The sequence below is a fragment of the Falco punctatus genome (assembly GCF_963210335.1).
Source record: "Falco punctatus genome assembly, chromosome: 1".
In the NCBI taxonomy this organism is placed as follows: domain Eukaryota; kingdom Metazoa; phylum Chordata; class Aves; order Falconiformes; family Falconidae; genus Falco; species Falco punctatus.
Genome location: NC_137580.1, coordinates 75,708,865 through 75,734,297, shown reverse-complemented (window position 1 = coordinate 75,734,297; position 25,433 = coordinate 75,708,865). Strand labels below are relative to the sequence as shown.

The 25,433-nt window shown below is 47.9% G+C and overlaps 2 protein-coding genes across 3 annotated transcripts in view; one reads left to right on the top strand and one right to left on the bottom strand.

The window, feature by feature from the left end:
• Window positions 1–9,981, top strand: part of REST (RE1 silencing transcription factor) — a 28,956-nt gene extending 18,975 nt beyond the window's left edge. For both annotated transcript variants that reach the window (XM_080397297.1, XM_080397296.1), the window contains 2 exons: window positions 1,268–1,351; window positions 4,424–9,981. In XM_080397297.1, coding sequence (XP_080253423.1) covers window positions 1,268–1,351; window positions 4,424–6,126 — 1,787 coding nt within the window. In that variant the 3' untranslated portion in view covers window positions 6,127–9,981. The remainder of the gene's footprint in view (window positions 1–1,267; window positions 1,352–4,423) is intronic.
• Window positions 9,982–16,598: 6,617 nt separating this feature from the next.
• Window positions 16,599–25,378, bottom strand: NOA1 (nitric oxide associated 1). The gene is made up of 7 exons (XM_080397543.1): window positions 24,290–25,378; window positions 23,357–23,521; window positions 22,305–22,501; window positions 21,279–21,410; window positions 19,025–19,141; window positions 18,085–18,202; window positions 16,599–17,504 (listed from the first exon to the last, which is right to left on the bottom strand). Exons 1-7 carry the CDS (start codon window positions 25,284–25,286, stop codon window positions 17,299–17,301), a joined length of 1,932 nt encoding a protein of 643 aa, XP_080253669.1. The 5' UTR covers window positions 25,287–25,378; the 3' UTR covers window positions 16,599–17,298.
• Between the last annotated feature and the right edge of the window lie 55 nt (window positions 25,379–25,433).

Below are 25,433 nucleotides of genomic sequence, written 5' to 3'. Positions count from 1 at the left end.
ATGGGAGGAAGAAACGTGGGATTAGTCTGCACTGCAAAGACCACTTCTACTCCTGTTTTGGCAAAGGCCAGCAGTGGAGCCTCCCATCACACATTGGTAGATGAAGGTGTGTGCTGCTGCAAATAGAGCTATGGAGAGTGAACAAGTAGCCAGTGTGCAGGGCTTTTGCTGACATCCAGGACTCGGTGATTTGGAGAGCATTTGGTTGTGTGCTCCAACTGATGCAGCAAAATGCTGTAGTGTAATTCTAACTGTGATTGGAATAAATATTACAGCTGAGTAACTTATTTTTCCCTTCCCAGCTTCACTCCTCTCTTCTGTTGGGAGTATCCACCTGAGGCTAACAAGTGTTTTTACAACTTGCAGTGGAGACAAGGCCACCTAGATCTCTCAGCTGTGCTAGCAGTTTGGGGCAAACACCCCTGGTACTTACCTGGACCTGCCTAACAGATAGTAATTCTAAAACTGTCTGCCTTTATTTGGGGCTTGTCTTCACTTGAAAAGGATTTTCAAGTGTCATTGTACACTGAGAGTTACACAAGCTAACTGTCCCTTGTGGAGACCTAATTTATGACAGGTTAGTTTCCATTAGTTCTCCAGAAACAATAACTCTGCAGGCGGAGGGATTTGAGTCGTCAAAATAAGTGTTGCTGCTACACTTGAACTTTTGCTAGCAGCATTGTTTCACTGAGCAGGGCATCATGCTTTTCCATGCTCCAAGCTAATTTTACTCTGCCAATAAAACTTTGGAAGGAGAGACCTAGTCTCTATCTGCACTTGTGTTCTGGCAAATGCAGGTCCATGCTGAGTGGATGGTTGCTCCTATCTTAATCCAGATGAAACATGGAGTTTCAGTTAAGGTGTTACATGAAGCAAGAACATACCTGGTTTCTTACCGGGTCTGTATCTTTTGTGCATCTTTTGAGTGCTGGGAGAAAATACTGTAGGAAAGTCAGTTCTGTTGGTTTAGGGCTTCCTAAAGGTGGCTGTCCTCATCACCTTTTGGCTGAGGTTACTGTCTGACCCCAGATGGACATGAGGCTGTGCCTCTCTTATATTCTTCCTCTTCACTATCCTTGTTCACGCGGGAAGACAACGTTGCACTGGTCCAGCTCAGGCATATGCTTCTTGCTGTGTCCCTTTGGTGAGAGATGATGTACCCTCAAATACAGCTTGGGGAGCTGTCACAGCCTCATGTGTATGGCTCAGTAACCAAGTTCGGGGATCGGCTGTGTTTCAGTAACTAATTTGCTGTTTGTTTTTGCAGGAGAGCGACCCTATCAATGTGCGATGTGTCCTTATTCCAGCTCTCAGAAGACCCATTTAACCAGGCACATGCGCACCCACTCAGGTTGGTAAGGGGCGGCAGCAGCATGACTCGGGGAAAAAGGGGGTGGTTTGCAGAATCACAGCATGGTTGGAGTTGGAAGGGATCTCTGGAGGTCATCGGGTTCAGCCCTGCCTGCTCAAGCAGGGACACCTAGAGCAGGCTGCCCAGTTCCCTGTGAGATATCTCATCCAGTACAATCTGAGCTTTAGCTCCTATTTTAACATGGAAGGTTGTCTTTACCTGCTAAGGAAATGCTAAGTGTCTGTAATAAAAGTGATATCTTTTTCTTTCCTTTTTACTTTCCAAGGTGTATTCTGAGGTTCACAGGGCTGCCCTAGTAGTCCTAGTAATCTAGTAGAAAATATAACATTGTGATGATATAGGAGCAGATTCTTGTCTTCTGTCTGCTGCCATCACTCTGCTCAAATCAGTGAAGCTGGGAAAATTTTGAGCAGCTGAGAGTGTCCTCTGTGATGTTTGTGATTTCATCTCAGCTGGGGTTCTGAGGGAACCTTAGCTTTTGCTTAGTATTGCAGAAAGATGTAAAATAGTGTCTGCTTATGGCAAGGAGGCACAGAGGAGAAAAAGCAAACCCAGAGGGTGTTCACAAGTGACTCAGTCTTGTGGCATTAAAAGACAAATTAGCAATTTTCACTAGCCTTTATTCCCCCTTACTGGTCGTAAGCTCTGGTGTTAACAAACATCTGCTCTCACTCTCTCGCAAATCTCTTGTAGAATAAATTAATAGCATTTTTGTGAGTTGTAAGAGCACAGGCATGCCAGACACAAGTACCATTGTCCTTTGTGACCCTTGCAGGGGAGTTCAGGTAGATCTCAGCCTGTGCTTTTGGTTTGCTAATATCTGAATTGACCAGACCTAGGTGAATTCCTAATCCCAGGAAACAGTAGTGAAAGTCTCCTGAGCAGTAATTGTTTCAGTTTCAACAGATGAGGCTTTTAATTGAAACCAGAAGGCAGGCAGTTTTAACTATAGTGGAGGCAGGGTTTGGACCGATTAAAAATAGCCAGCTTTAAAATGACATGACAGTATTCTTGTTTGAGAATTTTGTGAATGAAGTATTCTGCTTCCAGAAACAAAAATAATTTTTCACTGAACCTCTGGGCTAAATGTGAATTTGTAAATGGTTTTGTCAATACTGAGCCTGGAAACCATTTCATGAACATCTTACTCTCCCCTTTTCTGTGCAATGAAGTCTCAAAGCCAAAGCATATGAGTAGTGGGATCTGCCCTTGGCCCTTGACTCAAAGGTCTGGCAGGGAGGGTGTGAGCTGTGCCGACAGAAGTGGGAGTGCACTCTTGCTATCAGGGGTGTTTTATTAATAGCTATCGTAACTTCTGTTGCATGTCTTGCTGCATTGTCCAGGCAGCTGAACCTTTTCTGTGGCAATTTCTGGACTTCTGCACTTTACAGGCTGGCCTTTTAAGGCAAACTGGTGCTGGAGCTTTCTTCAAATGTCAGACAGTGAACAACAGTGGCTTAGAGCCTAATTCACAGCTGTATTGCTACATGTCCTTTCCACTTGTGCAACAAAACCCCTGGATTTAGTAGAAGTGATGGACAGAAACTCTTCATGTAGAACCTTTGAGTTACCCTGTTGCATCTACCTCTGAATGCTCTGTGCCGTTAGAACAGCTTGTTTGTGTGTATGTAAGAGAGGCTGTTCCTGTTGTCCTCATGCTGTTGATAAAGGTCCGTACTTGCGAGAAGGATGAGCAGTGAAGTACATCAAGCTTTAACTTGTGAAAAATGTCACCAGCCAGTGGGTGGGAAAAGGAAGGAAGGAAAGAAGATAGGCTGAAGGTAATAGGGAATCAGAGTAACCCTTCTTGAAACAATAAAGAGATGCTGCAGATGTGAAATGATCTAGAGTCTTAAGCAAGTGTCCCCATTCCTTCCTGCCAGGGAGGCAGCAGGAATTACAGAGTTTGTGAGGGCATTGCAGATCAGCAATGTGGCTAACGCTGGCTAACACAAACAGACAATGCAGGCACAGTGATTTCATCTTCACTGCTAGCTGCTCTGGTCTCCTGAGTCATGCTGCAGAGGAGCAGCACGAGTACGGGCCGTGTCAGAGCAGTGGGTTGCAGGGCTGGGATAAGTACCTTTGTGCTGTGAACAGAAGGGGCTGGAGTCAATTTTCAGTGTACTTGGGAAGTGGCACGCGTTAGTTCTGCAGGTCAGTTTTGAGATGCTGGTTCAGAGCTCAGGAGCATCCCAAATTCCTCAACTGAATCTGCGCATGCACAGATGTTCTCAAGGTATTTCTGGACTTGAGTTGTTGGGCTGGAAGTGTTTTTCCTATTTGCTTTGATGTGTAAATGAAAAGCCACTTCTGCTGCAGCAGCATGTACTAAGCAGAACATGTCAGGAACACTTCTGCAAGAGTCATTGCGCAGCTGTAAATGCAGATGTCAGTAGTAACATGATGGCTTTGGACTGCATCTGGCTGGCTTGCCAAGAGTAGCCTGCAACCAGTATGTCATGTGTTTGAGACATTATAAGAGTGAATTGAATTATCAGAGGTAAAGATCATCTGAGCAGTGTGCCCTTTTCACATGCTTTGGTATTAGCTAGCTTCTTTTCCCTCATTTCCTTTTCAATGCAAACTTGAAGTATGCTAAATCTGTGTAAAGTTGGACTTTTTTGAAACGTTTGTGTGAAACTGCTATTCATCAAATGTTACATTTCCATTTTTCTACAATGCATTCAATGGACCAGTTGGGTATGGATTCCATTTGCTAATATTACTGTAGAGAGATCTCTGCCGGTATGTATGCATAGCCAGAACCTGTGACGTTGTTACTGCTTGTTTGGTTTTGGACCCCCTTCCTCCCACCCCTCACCCCTTCTCTCTTTTTTGTATTTTGTTCTTAGTGTCTTGTGAATGTGTTTGTGACTTGTGGATTTCTTATGTTGACTTCACCTAATTTTAAAGGCGCATGGATAATTTTTTTTTTTCCTTTTTGAGTTTCATATTTCTGTATCTCTATTAGCGGGAAGTGATTGCCCCACCCACCCGCCCCCCATGCTTAATAATCACCGTCATTCCCTTCCGCCCTTCCTTCCTTAGGTGAGAAGCCGTTCAAATGTGATCAGTGCAGCTATGTGGCCTCAAACCAGCACGAAGTAACTCGTCACGCAAGGCAGGTTCACAATGGGCCGAAGCCTCTGACTTGCCCACACTGTGACTACAAAACAGCTGACCGCAGCAATTTCAAAAAGCATGTCGAGCTCCACATCAATCCGCGCCAGTTTCTCTGTCCTGTATGTGATTACGCAGCATCTAAAAAATGTAACCTGCAGTATCACATCAAATCCAGGCATCCCGATTGTTCTGACATCACCATGGATGTTTCAAAGGTGAAGCTACGGACTAAAAAGAGCGAAGCTGACTTTTCTGAGAGCATTAATGACAAAGCAGAGAAGGAACAAACAAAAGGTGATTCAGCCGCAAAGAAAACTGAGAAAATTGTGAAAGTGGAGAAAAAAGATAATTTGGCAAAGGAAAAGAAGCCGACGAGCAATGTTTCTGCAGGCCAGGTGACAACCAGAAGTCGGAAATCAGCTTCAGAAAACAAGGAGGTGGATATTAAAACTGAGAAAAGTACTGAGAAAACATGTAAAACAAAGAAGAACAAAAGAAAGGCAGAGGCTGAAGTAACCTCCTCAAGGCAAGAGCCTGCAAATGATACCTCAGCAGTAACAAAAAAGAAAAAGAAAGTGGAAGCTAAACCCAGAGACTGTCAGGAAGCTCAGAAAAGTGATGCTGTACCAGAGGAGGAGCCTAAAAAGCAAAATTCATGCCTTAAGAAAAACAGAAAAAAGAAAGCTCTGAAAAATAAGCACACTAAGAAAAGCAGTAAACCTGATCAGGAGAAGATCGAGGAAGAGGAGATGCCAGAGGAGTGTCATAGCACAGAAGAAGATGGATGTGTGAAGCCCGACACTGAGGGCAGCAACCAGAAGGAGCAAGATGCCACTGACACAGTGGCATTAAACAACGATGGTGATCATGCTCTCAAGGGAGAGAGCACCGATCCCAAAGGAAGCTGCGTACAAGACCCAGGGCAGCTTTGTCTGCCAGCTCAGGATGCAAACACAGAAGCTGAGGTAGAGGACCAAGAAATGCCTGCTGCAGCAGGAGAGAGCGAAGGCACTGTTGTTGAAAAACAGGAGGAGAGAAAGGTAGAGAGAGGGGAAGACACTTGCTCTGAGGAGTCTTCCGAGGCAGCGTCTTCTGAAAAAAGCTTGGATGTGCTCATGGATGGGGTACCAGATCTGGTGCCTGAGAAGGAGCCGGAGGAAACCTTCGTGGCAGAAACTGTGAGTAGCTCAGACCCGATGGACCTGACCAAAACGTGCCTGCCAGCGACAGAGCCAACAGGAGATGCCGTGCCAGCACCTGCGCCCCCAGAAGGGTGTACACAAAGCCCTGAGGTTGCTCTGGCCTTATCATCTCGGGATAACACAGCAGTGAGTGAATCTCAGGAAATGGATGAGGACGAGGGCATCCACAGCCACGAAGGCAGCGACATAAGTGACAACATATCAGAAGGAAGCGATGACTCGGGGTTAAACGGCGCTCGCTCTGTACAAGAGGAAACAAGTCCAAAGACGTCACAAGGAGCTGGGGACACCACAGTGGCCAGGGAGAACTATGTGTGCATTTTTTGTGACCGCTCATTTAAAAAGGAAGGTGAATACAGCAAGCACCTCAATCGCCACTTAGTCAATGTCTATTACCTTGAGAAAGCAACAAAAGGGCAGGAGTAGAAATAGCTGTGGTTTGGGGGAATCTTCTTTTGTAAGATCTTATACAGCTTAATGTACAGATACTGTAGATTTTTTTTTTTTTCTTTTAAGAGCAGTTTGCTTTAGTGTCTGCATTGGTTTGTTTTTTGGATTAGTTTTTTTTTTAAGTTGAAAATATTTTTGACAACTTTTTGTGTAATTGTGAACTCATTAACTATTGGATCTCTTCATTAGAGAAGGCAGGTAGGGTGTTTGAGACTGTGTGCTGTAAAGTCAGTGTAAGCTTCTAGCTGTTAGCATATGCAATTCTTTTATAAATTGAGTTTTAGGAAGAAGACTGTAGCTAACAATACACAAGTTGGATGTTTGTAGAGCCATTGGCATTAGTTGCTTTTTGTTCTAGCAGCCAGCTCTTCTCTCTGTCCCCTTCTCCCCCACCACCTTTTTTTTTTTTTAGCTCTTCTCAATGTGTCTTGATGTTCAAAGTGTTAAACTACTTGATGGTTTTTCTACCAGGATAGCTAGATAGCTTCTATTACATAAAGAGCACTTTGTAAAAGAAATCAGAGTTGGCTAGTGATGAACATAACTGTTTAAGATAATTGTAATTATGAACGTACATTTCAGATCCCCTAAGCGTGAATGGTGAGCCAAAATCTGGGAGTAGTCCTTCCAACTTTTGATTGGAGAAACTCTGTCTTGATTAATATCTTAATGACTATGATATGTAATTGGCTTTGTTGTGGGGGAGCAAGTTTGTTATTTTTAATTTCTGCTTTTTTTTTTTTTTGATTGTGCTTTAAGGGCTTAAAATATTGCACATTGTTTTTGATTTTTACCTATGCAGTTTAATCCTTTAGGAATAGCGCTTGTGCAGTACGTGTACACTTTATATATGCATGTTTGGTTTTGTTTGTGTAAGGTTTTTTTTTATTTGGAAACGTTCAGATTCATTGCTTACCATGGGACAGTTTTCTGTGATGCTCTTTACTGCAGATTTTACTTGTTTTCCTGGGGTATTATTAGTTTTGCATGAAGTTGCTGAAATTGTGAACTGCTTGGCTATATATTTTTGACTGGCTTTAAAATTGTATAGTTTTTGAGCAAAAGGATACCAATGCAATTTCTAAACACTTTTATAGGATTTGTTTTATCATGGAAATGCCACTTCTGATATTTTGAATACACATACAGAACAATAAATTCTAATTTATAATTTGGGATCACCAGACAGGAAAATACTCACTCTCGGTGGGAATGGTCCGTGGATTCCTCAAGCCCAGGTGACTATTTTTTTCCCCTCTCCTTTTCATTTCTGTGGTGGATGGCAGTCAACTTTCATGAGCTTAAAACAAAATAAAATAGTAGCAGTGATAGAAGTACGGTTCATCAAAATCTAACATCTCACCCACCAAAAAAACACAGATAAAGATAAATCAACTGGTAAGCAACAAACCTGGCATTAAAAACTGTAGGAATTCCTGCTCCTTATTCATTCAAGTTGTATTTAATAAAATCATCCTGCTTCCATGCAGAGAGAAACATGTAAGTGATCAGATTGTCATCTCAGGTCTACATGACATACCAGGAGTTTTTAATTCTAAACAGATTTAATTTCTGGCACACACAAACCCAAGAGAGATTGTGTACTTACTGCTTGTAGTCAACCAGTGCCAAAATGTAAACAAAATCCAAACCAGCAGGGAAAAAGCAAAACCCTCCTGTCCCATCTTACATTCTCCTGACTGTCATTAGCCGCCTTTCCAGTGGGAGCAGTTTGGGGCAGCTTCTCTGGTTGTCAGCTCCAAAGAACCAAATCTGGAGGCAGGTGTTATTTGGAGAGTGGACTTGAGGAGCTCAGTGTTTGTCAGAGCACTTTATGGCAAATACTCTCAACGTAAGCTTTGGAATAAACCCTATTCTTCTCTGCGTGTCCCCGCAGCATCTTCCCCTCCGAACAACCCCACTGCCTTGAATGAATAGCGAGCAACAATACTACGTTGCTTCTGCTTTTGGGAGAGATTGGTAATAGGAGGCCAAAGATTTGAGAGGGAAGGTATCCCTCGTGGCAGAAATAAATTGTATAATGTATAGTGAGTTTTTGTTCGCTTAGATAGTGTTCAATCCTTACCTTGGCTGTGACAATCATTGTCAACTGAAGATCAAGTTGCAACTATATTTATGTTAAACATTAAGAAAATAAACCTAGTTGAATTGTTTTCCTAAACAACCAGTTGTAATAGTCTTAGATGTAATTTTTTTCTTCATAATACCATTTCCTTTATATATAAATGTTGCCACCATTTGTGAGCGATGTGAGCAGATGCTTGATATTCCAGTACTGTGTAGAGGTTTTTATAGCTCCCTTCAGATCCTTGCAAAGAGCCTTTGCCATCCTGTGAGAGACTTCAAGGACTTCAGCTGTGTTCAAATAAACTTGTGGACTGGCCTGATAATTTTTCTGGTTTGTTTTTAAATGAAAATAATGGTGTCAACTGACTAAATCTCTCTCTGTGGGTTAAAAACAAAGATGTGGTTCTCTGAGATACTCTGCTGCAGATTTCCGTGAAGTGCTCAAAGTTTCAATGCTTTATCCGACAAGAACTCTTTGAAGATGGCAGTCAGCTCCTGTTCAGCAGTGTTTCTTACCACAAGATTAGAAACTGAAAATAAATTATTAACATATTGAGAAGAAAAGTTCATTATTTTCTATCTGAGACCCATGAACAATGTCCTGAAAAGCCTAACGGTGGTGCAGAACAGTGTTGGAATTCTCTGTTTGGTTCAGACCAAGGTTTGGGAGCATGTTATGGTAAAGCAGCAAGGATGTAATGCGTTACGTGTATCTAAAATGTTAGACATTGCTAATATTGAGTATTTGAGGGGGGATGCAGGTCAGGTAACCCACCATATACGGTGGTCTTACATTGGTATAGCTCCCTTTAAACAATGCCTTTTTTTTTTTTTTTTTTTTTGTGTGTGTGTGTGTGTGGTCTTTTTCAATATTCTTAAATTATTTTGGTTGGTTTTGCCAATGCTAGTGTTTTTGTGTTTTCTTGGCAATAATACCTGTATGAGTGTTCAACCTCCAGTATGTGGTTGGAAGGATTAGCACATGGACACCCCTACACTGACAGCCCTCTGTTGAGCAGCGCAGTGTTTTGGGCTTTTGCTGTATGAATCCATACAAAGTCACTGCCCTGAGAAATGGTCTAGAAGTGGGTAGGTAGGCATTAATAATCCGTGGTGTTGTAATTGCTATTTCTGGATTTTGATGATCTAGTCTGGAACTTTAGTCATTGAAAGAACAAGAATGTTTTTAACAACTGACAGGCCAGTTAAGACATGGTAACATCAATGATATCAACAGTTATAATTGATTTCAACAGATTTAATGTAGCTGAAAGGTATTAAATCGAATTCAAGAGTTTTCTTGAATGTCAGTTGTGTAGATATGTGGCGTGCGTACAATATTAACAGAATCCAAATAGCTAATGGAATTGTTTTATGTGTACATATATTCCCCACCCCTCCTAAAATTACACTAGCTAACTTTTGTAAGCTGGCATGGAAACATGTTTATGATGTTTAGTTGCACCATGTTTGATGCTTTTTCAGTGCAATACTTGTATTCTCTGAATTAAACCAAAGGTAATTTTTTTTCATGCTCTCTCTACTGTAGTGCATGACAAGTCTTTTCTATGTTTGTAATAGATGTAAAACAAGCCAGATCATACATCCTGTTTTTACCTAAAACATGTATAAGAAGTCTTTTGTTCAAAATGTAGTATAAAGTTGAACTAAATTGCATTATATTAACCCTTACAAGTGTATTTTCCTAAGCATAGTTATGATTAAATAAACTTTATTAAGGAACTTGCAGTTTCTATCTCCCACTTATTAATGGCTATGCAAACCATTTGGAACTCAAGGCAGGAGCAGCGCAAGCTCAAGACCTCCAGCCAGCACAGTCTGGTGGAGCCGGTACGTATGTGCCATGTGTGTGCACACACAGACCTGACTGCGGGCGGGATCAGCGACTCCAGAAGTAGGTTCTGCTTCAATGGACTGCATTTGTTTCCCCGTCCACTTCAGTGAGGTCGGGGCAGAAGGGGGGAGGCGCGTGCGTACAGCCAAGGTTCAAACCATAATGCCAGACCTGTTTGTGACTTGGCAGGACGGGCCTGATGGGCAGAAATGCAGCTTGATGGAAGCTGCAGAATTTAAACTTGGGGTTAATTCCATTTTATTCCTGCATCCCAAAAGGGTCTGTGGTGCTTTCTCATTTGGGGAATTAACAGCTTTAAAAATTACGTCACCTGTCATCTCTACGGCTACAATACTGTATAGACTGGAAATATCTTGAGAGCTGTGGAGCCTGGTATAGCTGCAAGGGTGACTTCTCATATCTCTGCCAGCCTGGACCTTTTAGAAAACCTGAGCTGTATTAGCCCGTGATGCTAACCTGCATTCTATGGTTTGGTCATTCTTCCCTCCTACTAACGCAGAACAACTCCTATTTGCCCAGGGATCAAGGTAAAGAATATTTGATGAACTTACGGAGATAATTGTACATGCAGCTGCTGCAGCTTTGAACAATTAGGGACGCTCCTGGAAGTGTAAGAATTGAGCTATTGTCTTTGATTAAATGTTTCCTCATAAGCGATGCTCTCCCCACCCCCCGTCATTTTTGTCTGTCAGTGGGAATTTGGGTTTCTGACCACGCAGTTCGTCAGCAGCAAAGCGCAGGGTGCGGCACTACGGTGGGACACAGCCTTGGAGGGCTGCAGGGTGGCAGGGGCTGTCGTCACCTGGGCAAGGGACAAGTTTGGGGTTGCTCCCCTTGAAGTCTTGTAGAGAGCATGCATGCAGTGTTTGGTAAAGCCTGTGTAAGGACGGAGCGGGGGTGGTAGCCGAGCCCACCCAGGGGCTGGGAGGGAGATGCTGTGAGCACATGGCTTGGAGGCGGCAGGGTCTGGGTACTTGGGTGCCTCCTCGCCCGTGCTGGGTGAGTTAATGATTTCAAACTGGATCGATGGAGGCAGCCCTGCCCTTTGTACCACCAGCTAGCGCTGCCCCCCACCCCCAGCAAGGTGTTCCGGGGACAAGCTCAATGAAATGAAAGAACACAGGTGGGTTGGCAACCTAAGAAACCATTTTCCCTTAAACCTGTAGTCAGCTAATCCTTTTCTTTGACTAACTCCTTGCACTTTGGCAGAAGACCTGCTCGTTTTCTCCTGGTAGACAGCCAGGATAAAACCTGCTAGGCTGAAAAGATGCTTAGAAACTGCTGTGTGCTAAGGGTTTTTTTTTACAGAACTGGGTAGTCGAGCACAAGTGCACGGCTCTGTGGTACCTTGCAGGCCAGCTTGAGCTCCTGCTCGCACACCGAGGTGCCCAAAAAGTGAGTTAGCTCAAGTGGGGGATGGCTTGTATGGGGTCAGAGCAAGCTCATGTTGTAATTCAGCTGCCTTATTCAGGCTTTGCTGATGCTCGGAAGGAGCCAAAATGTTCCTGATTTTGGTTTGGTGGTTGGGCTTTGTTTGTTTTTAAAGCTTAGCCACGCTGACACAAGTGGCTTTGCCTTGTTCATGTACACTATAACCCATACGGAGGAAAAGGTAATTCCAGAAGGGCAAAACCCTTCCCTTGGGGAGGTTATATTTTTGAGCTCGGTAGAGTGAGCTGCCTGCAACTCCCTCCTTTGCTGGAAGCACCAGACCTGCAGCAAGGCAGTGCTGAGGCAGTGCCCTAACACCCCTGGGCTCAAGCCAGGCGACTGAACTTGTCCCTTGCCCCCAGGCTGGTCAAAGGAGCCATTCTTGGTCTCCTTTAGCCCTGCATATGTCAGAGCACTCAAACTGCTGTCGCCTGCAGCAGAGGCTGTGCTGGAGGTGAGGGGACAGGCGAGCTTTGTGGAGGGGTTCATTTCCATCACACACAGGCCAAGGAGAGCTGTGGCAAAAAGCTGAGTGGGAAGATGGTGACTGGTCCCTTGGTGAGGACGCCAGGGACAGGAACGTCAGCAGTGCCCTGTGGCTGGTTACAGAGCAGCAGGGCCACCTCCTGAGTGCTGGCGTAGGTGTGTGCTGCCTTAAGCAAGGACTCAGGACGTGAAACCGCCCAGGGGCAGTAATTTTTAAGCGAATATTTCAGGAGCCTATGCTTGCAGCACAGCATGCACTTGCGTGCACTTGCACGGCGCCGCTAACACACAGCTGTGGCATGGCAGGCAGCACCGCTCACAGCATAGCACGTGCTCCCCTGCCACAGCACGCGGTTGCCTGCCCTGGCTGCACTGTGTTCAGCATCCCTGAGCCCGGCAGTTGTGGAGGAAAACCAAAAAGAAGGCTGAGCCCCTCTCCAATTACGGTGCTGGGTGTCCAGGTTCTAATAAAGGCCTCTGTGCTACTGTAGTCCTTCCAAAGGGCACAAAGCTCGGAGCTGGCCAGAAAAACCCTGCAGGTTTGAGGGTTTCTTTTTTTTTTTCTTTTTCTCCTCTTTCTTGATTTCAGTGCTGCCTGGTGAGGCTGGTCTGGGGACCTGAGGCACAGAATAATTCAATGATGTGGCTGCAGCCACACCGTGGCACCCAATATGTGGCATGGGACATTACCACCAACTCATCCTCAGCAGCAGCTGGTCAAGGATTTCCCCTGGTGCTTGAGGACGCTGCTAGCTGACCTGCACAGATACAGCTGTCCCCTGCCACTGGAGGAACCACTGGGACAGGTCAATGCACCACCAAGGGCATGGACCTACCACCAAGTTTCTGCTCCAGCACCAGTCGTGTGTTGGGCAACCCCCAGCAGTTCAGCTACAAGATCAGTGAAGACAGTTGCTGGTGAGAGATGTTTATGGGCAATTACAAGTTGTGAATCACAGGAAAATCAGCAGGAAGCAGATGCTCCGTACTTCTAGTCCATCAGGCTCCCAGCCCCATGCACTTCTCCCAATGTTACAGGCTATTTTGGGAGCATTGACAGTGGGCAAAATTTCAGACTTTGCATGGGACTTGTTCTGCTCTCACCATGAAGAGCAGCAGCTATTTTTCTAGGCTGGGAGTCCCCAGCCATGGGCAGCTCTGAAAAGAGAATAGCCACCGGGCAGGGAAAGGAAGCTGCTTTTTTTTTTTGGGGGGGGGTGAGCTGGCGCCACATCGAATGCGTGCCAAAGCAAACCAACCCGCAGGCTCCCAGCTGTGGCGGCACGTCCCTGCTTGCAGGGCAGCGGGGAGATGCAGCCCTGCCTTGCCTGGCCCAGCTCTGCACTTTGCCGGGAGGTCGAGGAGCACCCTCGTCCAGGTACGCAGCCTCCCCCAGGTGCTGTAACCCCCCCACTGGCACACCCAGCCAGCTTTAGCCCTTACCCATTCGAACCTGCCCTTCTGTAGGATTTCACCTGCGTTTTAACTAACTACCCCATGGGGAGCTGTGAGATGGTTTTCTGTGCAGTTCTCCTGCAAAGTGAGCGGTTCTGCTGAATCTGCTCTTCTGGTGCAGCCGGAGATGATTGCACCCTGCTAGTGCACACCGGGACACCCATCAAGAGCAGACCTTTCCAGGCGCTTGGACCTTCCCAGCCTTCTCCTTATACCTCAGTTTTGCACAGACTCAAACCACCTTCACTTTTGACTCCTGTGCAAAGATGAAATTGGCCATGGTCCACAGGCATGGTAAAAATTGTCTTACCTTTCAGGCTGTCTGGCATAAACCAGACATGAACCCTCCCTTTGAGAAGCATTTCCGAGCAGGTCTTCAGCTCCAGTGTAATTCAGCCCTGGGAGCTTATAAAAGGCATGTCTTTGCTTTCATTGAGGCACTAATTGCTTCCACATTACAACCTCCTGTGTGCGGAGGTTTAGCATGGGTCAGGAGCACCCGTTTTTTGTTCCCAGCTGGGGCTGTCGCTAGCTGGCTGCTGCTTTCGTGGCACAGCACGGCTTTTGCAGAAGCCCTACAGCACCCGCCCAGCACCAAGCCCCTGTGCTGCCCCAGCTCACTGCTTGCATGTCTGGGTTGGATGCAAAAGGATGCTGGGCATGGGAGGTGTGCATGCCCCCTCCCTGCACATCTCCATTCTGGCAGCAAGACTTTTCTCCTGGGTATGCCTCTGGCACCCCCTGAGCCCACGTGCAGCCCACCTGTCCTTATAGAAAGGCTTGGGTTTTTTTGGGGTTTTTGTTTGGGTTTTTTTATTTATTATTTCAAAACCAGGGGACCTGCTACACCAGACACTTGCCTTGGCTGCAGCTTTTCACATCCAGCCCCTGGGCTGAGGACCACCGCTGTGACAGAGGCAGGTCTTCCAGCTGCTCTTTCTGCATGCAGAGCTTGTTTTCCTTTCATGTTGTGCTTTTCCCAGACGTACAGCAGCAGAGGAATGTTATAGGGGATGCCTGGTTTGGATTTGTCAAGCTAGTTTGAACAGACCGCAGCCAGACCCTTGTCGTGCCTCCCAGTTTAGCTGAGAGCAACGTGCCTTTTTCCATGCCTTTTTCCATGCCTGCTTGCCTGGGATTGCTCCACATAACCCCAACAAGTGAGGAGGTGCAAGCTTCTGCTTTCCACTGTTTTACCCCCCCCCCACCCACCCCCCACCCCATTACATCAACTGTGTTACTGGCATGAGACAGGTTCTCCTCAAGGCACAAAATGTTGTGTATCTGTGTGACAGTGTAAGCAAAACCCAGTGCCTGTGTTAGCTCTGGCTGGAAATGTCATTTTAGGCAGCAAGATGGGGCTGGTGCCGGGTTTCTGCAGGCTGGCCCTGTTGAGCTGTCTGAACATAGCTGCAGTGCAGGCTGGTGAAAAGGCAGGTTTTGGCATCAGCCAAATTAAAGCAACTTCTCCAGCCCAGGCTGCACACCCACCAAGGAGCGTGGACAGACAGTGCTGGGAGGGGGAGCTGGAGTAATGCCCCGCCGGGCTACTCCCAGGCCCAGCACTGGGGCCAGCAGCCCATCAAAGGTCCATCTGCACAAGCCTAGAGATGGACAGGGTCACAATGGCAGACAGGAACCCACCTGAAGGACTCCTGAGGAACGAACAGCCCTTTCAGGCCATCAGCCCCTCTGTCCAGGAGCAAAACCCATCACTGTACGTCTTTGTCTTGGAGGAGTTCATCAATGTTTATAAACACCTGGAGGGACGGTGCATAGAGGACGGAGCCAGGCTCTTTCCAGCCGTGCCCAGTGACAGGACCTGAGGCAATGGGCACACACAGAAACACGGGAGGTGCAGTCTGAACATCAGGTAGCGCTTCTTTACCGTGAGGGTGATGCAGCCCTGGCACAGGTTGCCCAGGGAGGTTGTGGAGTCTCCATCCTTAGAGAGGATGGTAAAAAACCAGCTAGACGCAGTACTGGGGAGGCTGCTCTAGGTGGCCCTGCTTGAGCAGGGGACTTGGACCAGGAGACCTCTAGAGGTCACTTCAACCTCAACCGTACCGTGAGTCTGTGTATCATGGAGCTCTCCAGGTCACCTTTTGGGCTAAGGAGGATAGCTGTCTAGGGGCATGGGACATATCAGGGCATGCAGGGGAAGAACACCTCGAGATTGCGCAGGACTTGTTCAGGGGAGGAATCAAAGGTGAGAAAAGGAAGGGATTTAGGGGACAAGTGTGGGAAATAAGAGGGGTAAGGGGTTAAAGAGGGCTAGCTGTGTGTAGTGAGCTCACCAGTATGCTTGTCTGGCCGTGTCCTGCACCTGATCAGCACAATCTGTCCTCTGTCCTCATTAAATGCCTTTCCTTCCTGGGTGAGGGCTCTCTACTCTGTGTCCACGTGTGTGTACAGGAACGCGAAGGCAGCAACTGGAATCAGACCGTGTGTGTCTGCGTGCTGTGTGTCCCTGGTGCTGCAGCTGAAGCGGGGACAGGTACGCTACCACTGGTGAAGATCAAGCTGGACTAGCTGGAGAACAGGTGAAACAGGCTGGGAAGAAAAGGGATGTGGGAGTCTCCAAGGGCCAGCTCAGGGCATCAGAGCACCTGGATGGCTCAATGAGAGCGTAAGGCATCAGTAGTCTGGCCAGCTGTGGGTATATTGGCAAGACCAACTGTACCTGTAACTGGAGTGGGGCTGCAGCCACAGGGCCTCACATCTCCAGCTGTCAGCAACTGGGCAAGTGGCATCACCATCTGGCCCAGCAGCTGGAGGGATCCACCGTGTGTGTGTCTCTGTGTGCACACATGCATGCATACAGGCCATTGGCGCTGTCTGTGTTTGCATTAAGGGCCATGTGTCTGCCTGTGATCTGTGTGGCCAGACATGTATGTGGTGTGTATGTTGCACTCTGTGCCTACTGGGAATACATCTTCAGCCTCGCTAGTGGCTGGACCTGGCAGGATGGAGCGGCAGCAGCCTCACCTCTCTTCAACTGATACGCTTTTCTCTAACACTGGCCTTCCTGCCGGAGCTTTCATGTAGTTAGCAGGATGCTTATGCCCACACAAGCATGCTTTGTCAGCGATTTGAAAACGATACAAAGGAGTAAAGTTTTTGAAATGTTTTATTCTACACGCTCAGTTTCAGAAACCTTTACACAAGCTACAGAAACCAAATCAAAGCAGTGAGTTGCAAAAGTTTCCTCTTCAGGCATATGAGCTGACCTGCTTTTCATTAGTTTACCCTTCCTATGTCCAAGAGCAGGGCATTGCACTCCCTTGGACTGAAAGAACCTGATTTCTGGTCAATGTTGTTGAATTCCTATCAGCCACTAGTAGGGTCATATCCACACTGAAGCATTCCCCGCTCCTCCCCACTCCCTCCACCTCCTTCACCCTTGGAAACACTGTAACACCTCCAAGACAAGGTGATTTCTGACCTGTGGGAGCATGTCTGCAAGAGAAGGCCTATTCTATCAGCAGCAACGCCAGCCCAGGGCAGGCAGGTGAGCTTCCATCCTGTATTTCAAGAGGGAACAGGTACGGGGATTTGCTCACAGGTACTGGCAGGTCCCAGGGAGAAGCTGTTTCACCTCTCACAGCAAGGCACCAGCCAGGCAGCTCATTCAGAACGGCTGCAGTGCAGCAGCTGGATCAGGTGTGGACTTGCAGAGTTCCCCCAGGCCTGCTTTCAAATATGTGCCCATCTGCCTTTAAAAAGGAGTCCAAGCTCCCTGGAACAACAATAAGCAACAAGGTTCTCCAGAGGCTGTTCTGTCTTCTGCCTTGCTCAGATGATGGGAAGTGCTATCTCCTCCCTGTGATTTTCAGGTTTTCCACTGTGGAGGGAGGCCTTTTGGTCCTGTAGGCAGCAGTGCCTGCGATGCGGGCTCCTCTGATGGTACTGATGTATGGCAAAAGGGGGGGCTCCCGCACCACCAGTGCAGTGCCCCTGGGAGTATAGGCTCGGAGCAGCAGTTCCTCTTTCGCGTGAGCCGTCACAGCCACCCAGCCTGCACAGCCAAGAAACCCACAGTCAGCCAGACAATCACTAGGATCAGAATGAGGGTTCTGACACAAACGCAGTGCCTCCCATGTTGGCTAAGAACCTGAGCTACCCAGGTGTGATTTGTTTGAGAAATCAAGCTCAAAGGTAATACCCAGCCCTTTCCCAACAGAAGGCAGCACCTAACCACAACTTACACTCCCCAGACACAGTTCTTTCCTGATGAACAGAAGAGGAACGGTGGGAACTACCAAAACCACAGTAATAAAGCTTTCCAATCCATGGTGCTTTCCTTCTCAGCTGGACAGCTGACAGTGTCACAGCCATTCCTGATGCTGTGGAACTTGCATGGCAGCCAGAGCATAAAGTATTCCAGTGCTGTTGTCCTGTACAAGTACGGCTGCCAATCTCCATTCTTGGAGGTTGCCAAGCCTCAGCTGGACAAAGTCAAGGCTGCCCTGATTTTGTGTTTGTAACAGTACTGCTCTGAGCAGGAAATACGGCTTCAACCCTTCAGAGGCCTCTTCCCATCAAAGTTTCTACGATGCAGACTCCATAAAGCAAACTAATGAAAAATATTATATTACCTGCAGAGGAAAGCTTGATATCTGCGACTGCCTCAGTGGTACCAACTCCTTTCAGTGTAATGTCCTGAGGGACAAGTGGGGGGAACTCTTTCATTCGTTCTTCCCCACCCATGGGAACCTAAGATCAAAACATGGAGAAAAGATATAACAGTCAAGAGATGCTTCAGCACTCCTACCTTAAACTGGTGAACAAGACACAAGTAGGAATAAAGGATATTAGACCACTGTTAGCCAAGAGCTGGCCTGAATACCCTACAGAAGTTATTTCGGGTTTGCCAAGACCAGAATCAAGATCACACCTGGACCAATCCAGTGAGAGCTCAAGATGTAAGCAAAGATGGGAGTGCCCACTGCAGGACCCAGCTGGTGGCTCAAGCCAGCCAGCTTGATGTGAGTGACAGCACTTGCTCTCGATGTGCACAGGAATGGAGCTACCACTCAAGAACAGTTCACCCCATCCCACTCGATCTGCACATGCTACACAGTATGTGGCAACAGCAAGGAAAAAGTCAGACCACCAAAAGATGAAGGGATGTGCAAAGGATGCAGTAGGGAAAGAATAAGGAAGGTACATTTTTTAGCTGCAATCGGTTCCAAAATCTCAACCTGAATTTTGCCATTGAAAATATCCCCATTGCTGCCTGTGCTTTAAGGCTGTTCAAAAAAACCCAAGCATCACAGAACACAGCACTGCAAATCTTATCAGCCTGAACAGAGGCTCTGCTGAAAATGCATCATCTTGCGTGCTCTCTCCTAACACAGCCGCAGCCAGGCAGTCTGCAAGACTGCTCCACATTGCAGATCTCTACTCACCCACTACAGAAGTCCCAAACTCCTGACACATGCTGGGTTTCCCCATCCGCTGCACCCCAGACAGGGCACTTCACCAGGTGGGATGGCCTGCCTGCCACCAAGAGCCCACAACAGCACCTCCTCTTACCTTTAGGTACTCTTCGGCAGCATGCTTCTCATAGATGGCATCTGCATTACTCAGGGTAGCAATGCGGACTGGCAACAGGTTAGAAGCCATGACAGTAAACCAGGCAGGCTTTTCTCCCTGAAATAAATAACAAGGAGAGATTGTTACTTATGACAACATAAAAGCAGCCCTGAATTGCTCTTTCCTGCTCCGTTTCTCTTCTGCATGTTGAAAATCTGTTTGGCTGATGTCCCCTCCTTGTCTGAGGGGCCCTTACCTCTGTCACTGCAGACCAGCCAGGGTTTACATAAACAGGGGAGCTGAGCTTTCAGGAGAGAAGTGCCCATGGCTTGACCATCCTGCCTCAAAGTACCTCCAGTAACACATCCCCTGCCATCACACCTGCTCAGCTCAGGCAAATCATCCAAGAGTTATCTTTGCTCTTGTTTAATCCCAAAGAATAAACTCAGTGTGGTTATTTAGCATGAGAGGTGATGGATGTCTCCTGTTTGGTGCTTCTTCTGTCACTTTACATTTCTAACACGCACCTCTCATCAAACCATACTTGGTTCCAAGCTGCTCTCAAGCTATGCAAAGACTGAATGTGGAACAATTTCAGCAGGCACTCTCATCACTTCTGCACGCACAGCAAACAAGATCAGAGAGGGGAGAGACGTCTACAAAAACTGCTAGCAACCTGAAATAAGGAAACTCAAGTATGGCAATTCCTTCAAGTTCATCAAAGACCTAATCCGAGGCAGAGGCTCCTCTGTCATGATCTGAGCACAATTGTCTTCCTTCAAGGTCTCTGGAGGATGTAGATACACAAGACATACAGCAATGCAGGGAGATAGATACCAAGGACTTGCGGGGCCTAAACATGCACAGCTCAGCTTGGTAGGAGCAGCATTACATGGAGAACAGGCTTATAGCACAAAGCCTAACTGCCAACCCTGCTGCACTGGACACGTCTCTGAGCCTGATCCTCTCATCAGGAGATGATGTGACACTTCTTTACCCTGACCTCAGGTTCCCCAGGCTGCCACCAGCTGTGTTCTCGACAACTCCCAAGAACATAAGTCATCCCTCATGACAGAACAAGCCTTGGACAGCCCTGCGATTGCCTGACCTTGCAGTGTTTCTGCAGAGGGTGTTTACTGCCAGCAAGTTGTCACCTGCACCACCATCGTACTTTGTCAGGAATGCAAATTCAGGTGCTTTCTTGAGTCCCTGACAGTGCCAACCAACCTGCCTAGGAAGTTCTTTTCTGAGAGCTTTGCCCAAGACAGCATTGATAAAGACAGTTTGTCTTCTGCTGGGTTGCTATCCTCACAAACAGCATTTTTTCTGAGTAAGGCATTATTCCTCTGTACTGCCAAGCCATTTTTTGGGATGGGGCTCTGTATGCTCACCTTAACTACGATGGAGCTCTCCTGCCATACTGGTGTGCTATTACTTACAGAATGCTGCCCCCTCCATCTTTCTGGCTTTCTTCCAGCAAGTTGAGAGTGTCCCAAGAAAAGTACCAATTCAACATTTCTATGGTGATCTTGGAAAGCTGACTGAAACAAAGTAATAGCCATACACACACTCTCTTCCCAAAATGGGGCAAACTACTGAGGAAGGCATTATTCTAAGTGCTAGACCCAAAACTCGAAGAAACCACCCTTTCCAGAGGAAACATAATGGGAAGTCAGCTCCGCACAGTTCAGTAAAGGTGTATGGCATGAGATTTCTAATAAATGGAAGAAATCAGCAGGGACACACACACAGCACCTTTAAAAATATTTTTACAGAAACTAGAATACATGTACGTTTAATTGCTTCCCTGGGCAAATTCTTCAGAGAGGTCTGTGTCAGGGTAGAAAAACACCCATGGCTTTTCTCTCTTGGAGGACAGCTTTCACGAAACACAGAAATGAGGAAATCCACCTATCTTCCCAGTTAATTCTATCACCCTCCTTCCTTCGTCCCTCCCTCCCTCGTGTCTTTGTAGGGTTATGGGAAGCATGTTAAAATGAAGGCCTTTGTCAGCACTCAAAAGCAGTTGCTGTTATACAATAAATATTGCGCATTGTTAACAAGCATCAAACCTTTCCATGGCAACTCCCCATCCCAAGGCATTTTGACTTTATGCAGTGCTTGATGAACAGATTCATCATCTCAAAAGCAGCAAAGAAAAGTTCTAGGAAAGCTACACAGAAAGACTTGTATCATCTAGTACTATAGTAAGAGATGAAGGGCTTGCTCACAAAATCCTTTCTTCTTCCCTTACCTGTAAGTAGTCTACACGTCCCAAGGCTGCTAAAAACAAGACCATTCCTGGGCTGAGAATAAAGGTCCGTGGAATGATGGCCTGTGTTGGCAAAACCAGCTTTACTTCTTTCTCTGTCAGGAGATTTAAAACCTGCAAAATAAATTGTACTGCTGCAACTCATTCCAGATGTTTCAATGGGGACAATGAAATGAATATTGGCATTATATTGATAGAAGAAAAAGATCAAGTAGAGCAGTGTGAAAAACATCTGACAGAACAGTTCAGTTCTGGTCCACACAGTAAGTGAGAAGCAGGAGGAGGCAGGGATGTCACCAGTCCCCATGGCACCATGGCAATGCAGGGTTCATAACAACTACACAGCCTCAGTACAGTCCTTGCACTTCATGCTCTTCAGAACTTTCCTATCTCCTTGCACTTTTTAATCTTCCGCAAAAAGATGACCTGCAGCTCTGCACAGATATCAAAGCAATCAAAAATCAAAACATGACTTTTTTTGGATGTGTGCACTACACCAGCACTGGCTTCAGAGCCACTGCTCTACTGAAACACTGAGGTAGGCCTGATGTATTTGAGCTATTAACAGGAGCACTGCAGATCCTGTTAGCTTTCGGAGAATGCTTTTGCAAAGATTTGTTTCAGTCACACACTGGTTATTCTCCTAAGCTCCACCTTTTTCAGTAGGCTGGTAGAGCTAAAAGAGTGCAAACTTCATTGGGTGATGCTGGTATAAACTTGCTTACAGCCTTATCGCTTACTTCCCTTCATTTAGACGTTAAAGAAAGTTTGATGATGCAATCAGATAGTTCCTTTGCAAAGATCACAGTATGTGCTATTCAGAAATGCAGCAGTGTTAACACAATGAACCCTTCCCAAGTAAATACAAACCATATTTTAAAACAACTGCCCAAACCAAAAGAATCTCAACCCCAGGACTGCTGCATGAATACTCTCATAAGCACAGCTAAGGCAGAACAGTCCTCCCAAACCATGTCATCCCAAAACACAACACCACAGGGTACCTACACAGTTTTCCTTTATGATCCCTGGAGTGTCAAAACACCAGCGAGCATCCTTCACTTCGTTGTCTGAGAACTCCTCTCTTTCCTCACGCTTCCCAGGGGAATGTCTGGGATCTTCATCTATGCTGTAGGAGAGCATGTCAGGATCAAAGTCAACCACAGAGCTAGACTTCTGCTGTTGAAATGTTCTTCCAACTCTTCCTGGATTAAAATGAAAGGTTTCCTGGTAATCAACTTGCCTTTCCTTCAACGGGACATCTGTCCCTTCCCTTGCTTAAGAGATGCACGCTGGTAAAATAAAGGTGATACAGATGCTATGTGGCTAGAAATGTCTGTGTTCAAAAGCCAAGATGCTAAGAAATCCCTTCGATAATTCTTGCTTGGTACTCCTCAAGCCCCAAAACCTTAGCAGGGGCCAGATTACACACACCCCATTTTTTCCATTTTACAGTGAAGGAGGCTGCCTTTTTTCAGTGCCTTACACTGTCAAACACAGAAATACTTGAAAATCAGAGCTACCTGCTGGCAACCCCCTCTTCTGGATACATACTAAAATGATATACAAGCACCGTGGCCTGCAGCCAAAACATGATTATTTCAAAATGAAACTTGTTTTCTTCCTTTGGGAATGAGAGATGGCCTATAATGCAGTATCACTGTGAACTACTAAGCTATCAGAACTAGGTTAGCAGATGCTGATGGGAGGCGCACTGCACAGAGGAAACCTCTGCAATGCTACTACAACAGCCGAAAACAAGTACTCAAAATAAATATTAATGATGCTATTTACGGAGGAGCTAGAGATCTTGCATCCATTACTCAGGGAACAAAACTAGTCAAAATAACCTGAATGCAAGTTTGGGAAATTTTTATTGCTACTATAGAGAGCATGTTCTTCCTACAATTAAATGGAAATCAGCTCTTTCAGAGTGGGAAGAAATTACTTGCCAAAACCAGCCGTGTTCTACAGCAAATTGAAGAGTTAACAGTACTTTGTGTAATGCAGTACTTACATAGGGGCAAAGGGGCAATTCCTTTTACTAAGGCAATACTCACCCACTAAGTAACCTTGTTTTTTAAGGCGATTAAGGTACTTTTTTTCTTCACTGCTTAGCTGATCTTCTGTTTTTGTTGCCTCCTCTTTCAACCTCTCCTGCCTTCGGAATATCCTGTCACATGTAGGATTAATAATTGGAAATTTCAACAGGTTCAATGTTGTTCCTGCAAAAAACCAGAATGCACATTTGGGCCTCTGACTACCTAGCATATTTAAGTTCCGAGGAGAGGAAAAAAAACCAAAACCAAAACTTTGCAACTTTTGGATGAAACCCAGTAACATCAAGTTGGAGGTGGAACTACAGCTGTTCCCATAAAGTACTAGTCTCTCCAGCCAGGGTAGCACAAATGAGGCATCCATCTGCTTGAGATCTGCTCTCACCTATGGCTTGATGAAATGGGCCTCTAAGCCAAGTGGTGCCAAAAGACTGACAATACACCCCAGGCAAGTCCCACCTCCAGGAAGCTTGGTTTGGCCTATGACTGTTTTACAGGTGCTCACCAGCTTGCCTCCTGGTCTCTCTAGACCTGAGGGAACCCCCAGTTGCTAGGGACATGGCAAGGCACAAAGACTGGGTACTGTTCCCACTGGCAGGGGAGCATGCAGCCCAGCTCTGGTTTACCAGCCCCCTTAGTGTTGAGATGTACAGCACCCTCTGTGCGCACTTCTTCCCACCCTCGCTGCCCCAAGGAAGGTGACGACTGAAAGCACGGCACAGCACTGGAGCTTGCCGCCCCGAGGAAGGTGATTGAAATCACAGCACAGCACTGGAGCTTGCTGCCCACAATAGTGATGCTTCAAGGTGGTGGGCACCCATTCGGTGACAGGTCCTCTCGCCCCAGGGCAGCCCTGCGGGAGGCCCGGGGCTAGCCAGCCCAAGTGCCCAACACTGTGTGTGATTCCACCGTGAGGGGAAAAGCGGCGCCCCTGACCTGGCCAAGAGGAGATGGTGGCCCTGTTGATGATGTCAGGGGCACGGGTCTTGCAGTAGTCAGAGTACAAGAGGATGTTGAAGAGCGTCGACTTGCCGGAGTTGGTGGCACCCAGCAGGTAGACGTCACCGGCGCACTTCCAGGACTGCTGCAGCCGGCTGATCAGCCCCTCCAGACCGAAGCCCGTCTTAGCACTCACCAGGCGGATGTCCACCAGCGGGGCTCCGTGCAGGCCGGCCTGGGCGCAGGCCGCCGCCACCCGCTGCCGGAGCCGCCCCAGGTGCCCGGGGGAGTCGGCGGGCAGCAGGTCTACCTTGTTGCCCACCACCAGCAGCCCGGCGGCGGTGGCGTCGGGGCCCAGCAGCCCCGGCAGCTGGGGGAGCACCGGGTCGGGCAGCTCCAGCACGTCGAGGAGGTAGAGGAGGAGCGGGCCGCGGCCGTGGCGCGGGGGGCGGCGCAGAGCGGCGCTCACCACCTGCCGGTGCTGCTCGGGCGGCAGCTGCAGCCGCAGGGCCCGGCCGTAGCGGGTCAGCCACCAGCACCGCTGGCAGACGGCGCCCCGCAGCCCCGCCGCGCCCTCCGACAGGCTCCGGTACTTCTCCGCCGGCACGAAGCCCGGCGCCGCGCCGTCGCGGCACTGCAGCTCGGCCCCGCAGCCCGAGCAGCTCACGCCGCTTGGCGGCACCGAAGGGTCGGGCCGCCCCACCGCCACCAAAGGGTCGGGCCGCCCCGCCGCCACCAAAGGGTCGGGCCGCCCCGCCGCCACCAAAGGGTCGGGCCGCCCCGCCGCCACCGGGCCCCGCTCCCGCCGCTCCCTGCCCGGCTTCCCCTCCCGGCGGCGCGCCGCTACCGCCGCTACCTCGTCCGGGTCCGGCTCATACTCGAGGAAGACAAACCGCTCCTCCTCACCCCTGCCCGCCGCCCCACGCCGCGGCAGCGGGAGCCAGGGCCGGGCGCGGCCCAGGCGGGCCAGCAGCGCCGGGGCCAGGCGGTGCATGGCGGGCTCGGCGCCCAACGGCGGGGCGGGAGGGGACGGCAGGGCAGGGCAGGGGAGGGGGCGCTGCCAGCCGCGCGTGCGCAGCCTCGCTGCCTTCTGGGAGACGGCGCGCGCAGCCGCCCCGCCCCGCCCCGCCCCGCCCCGCGC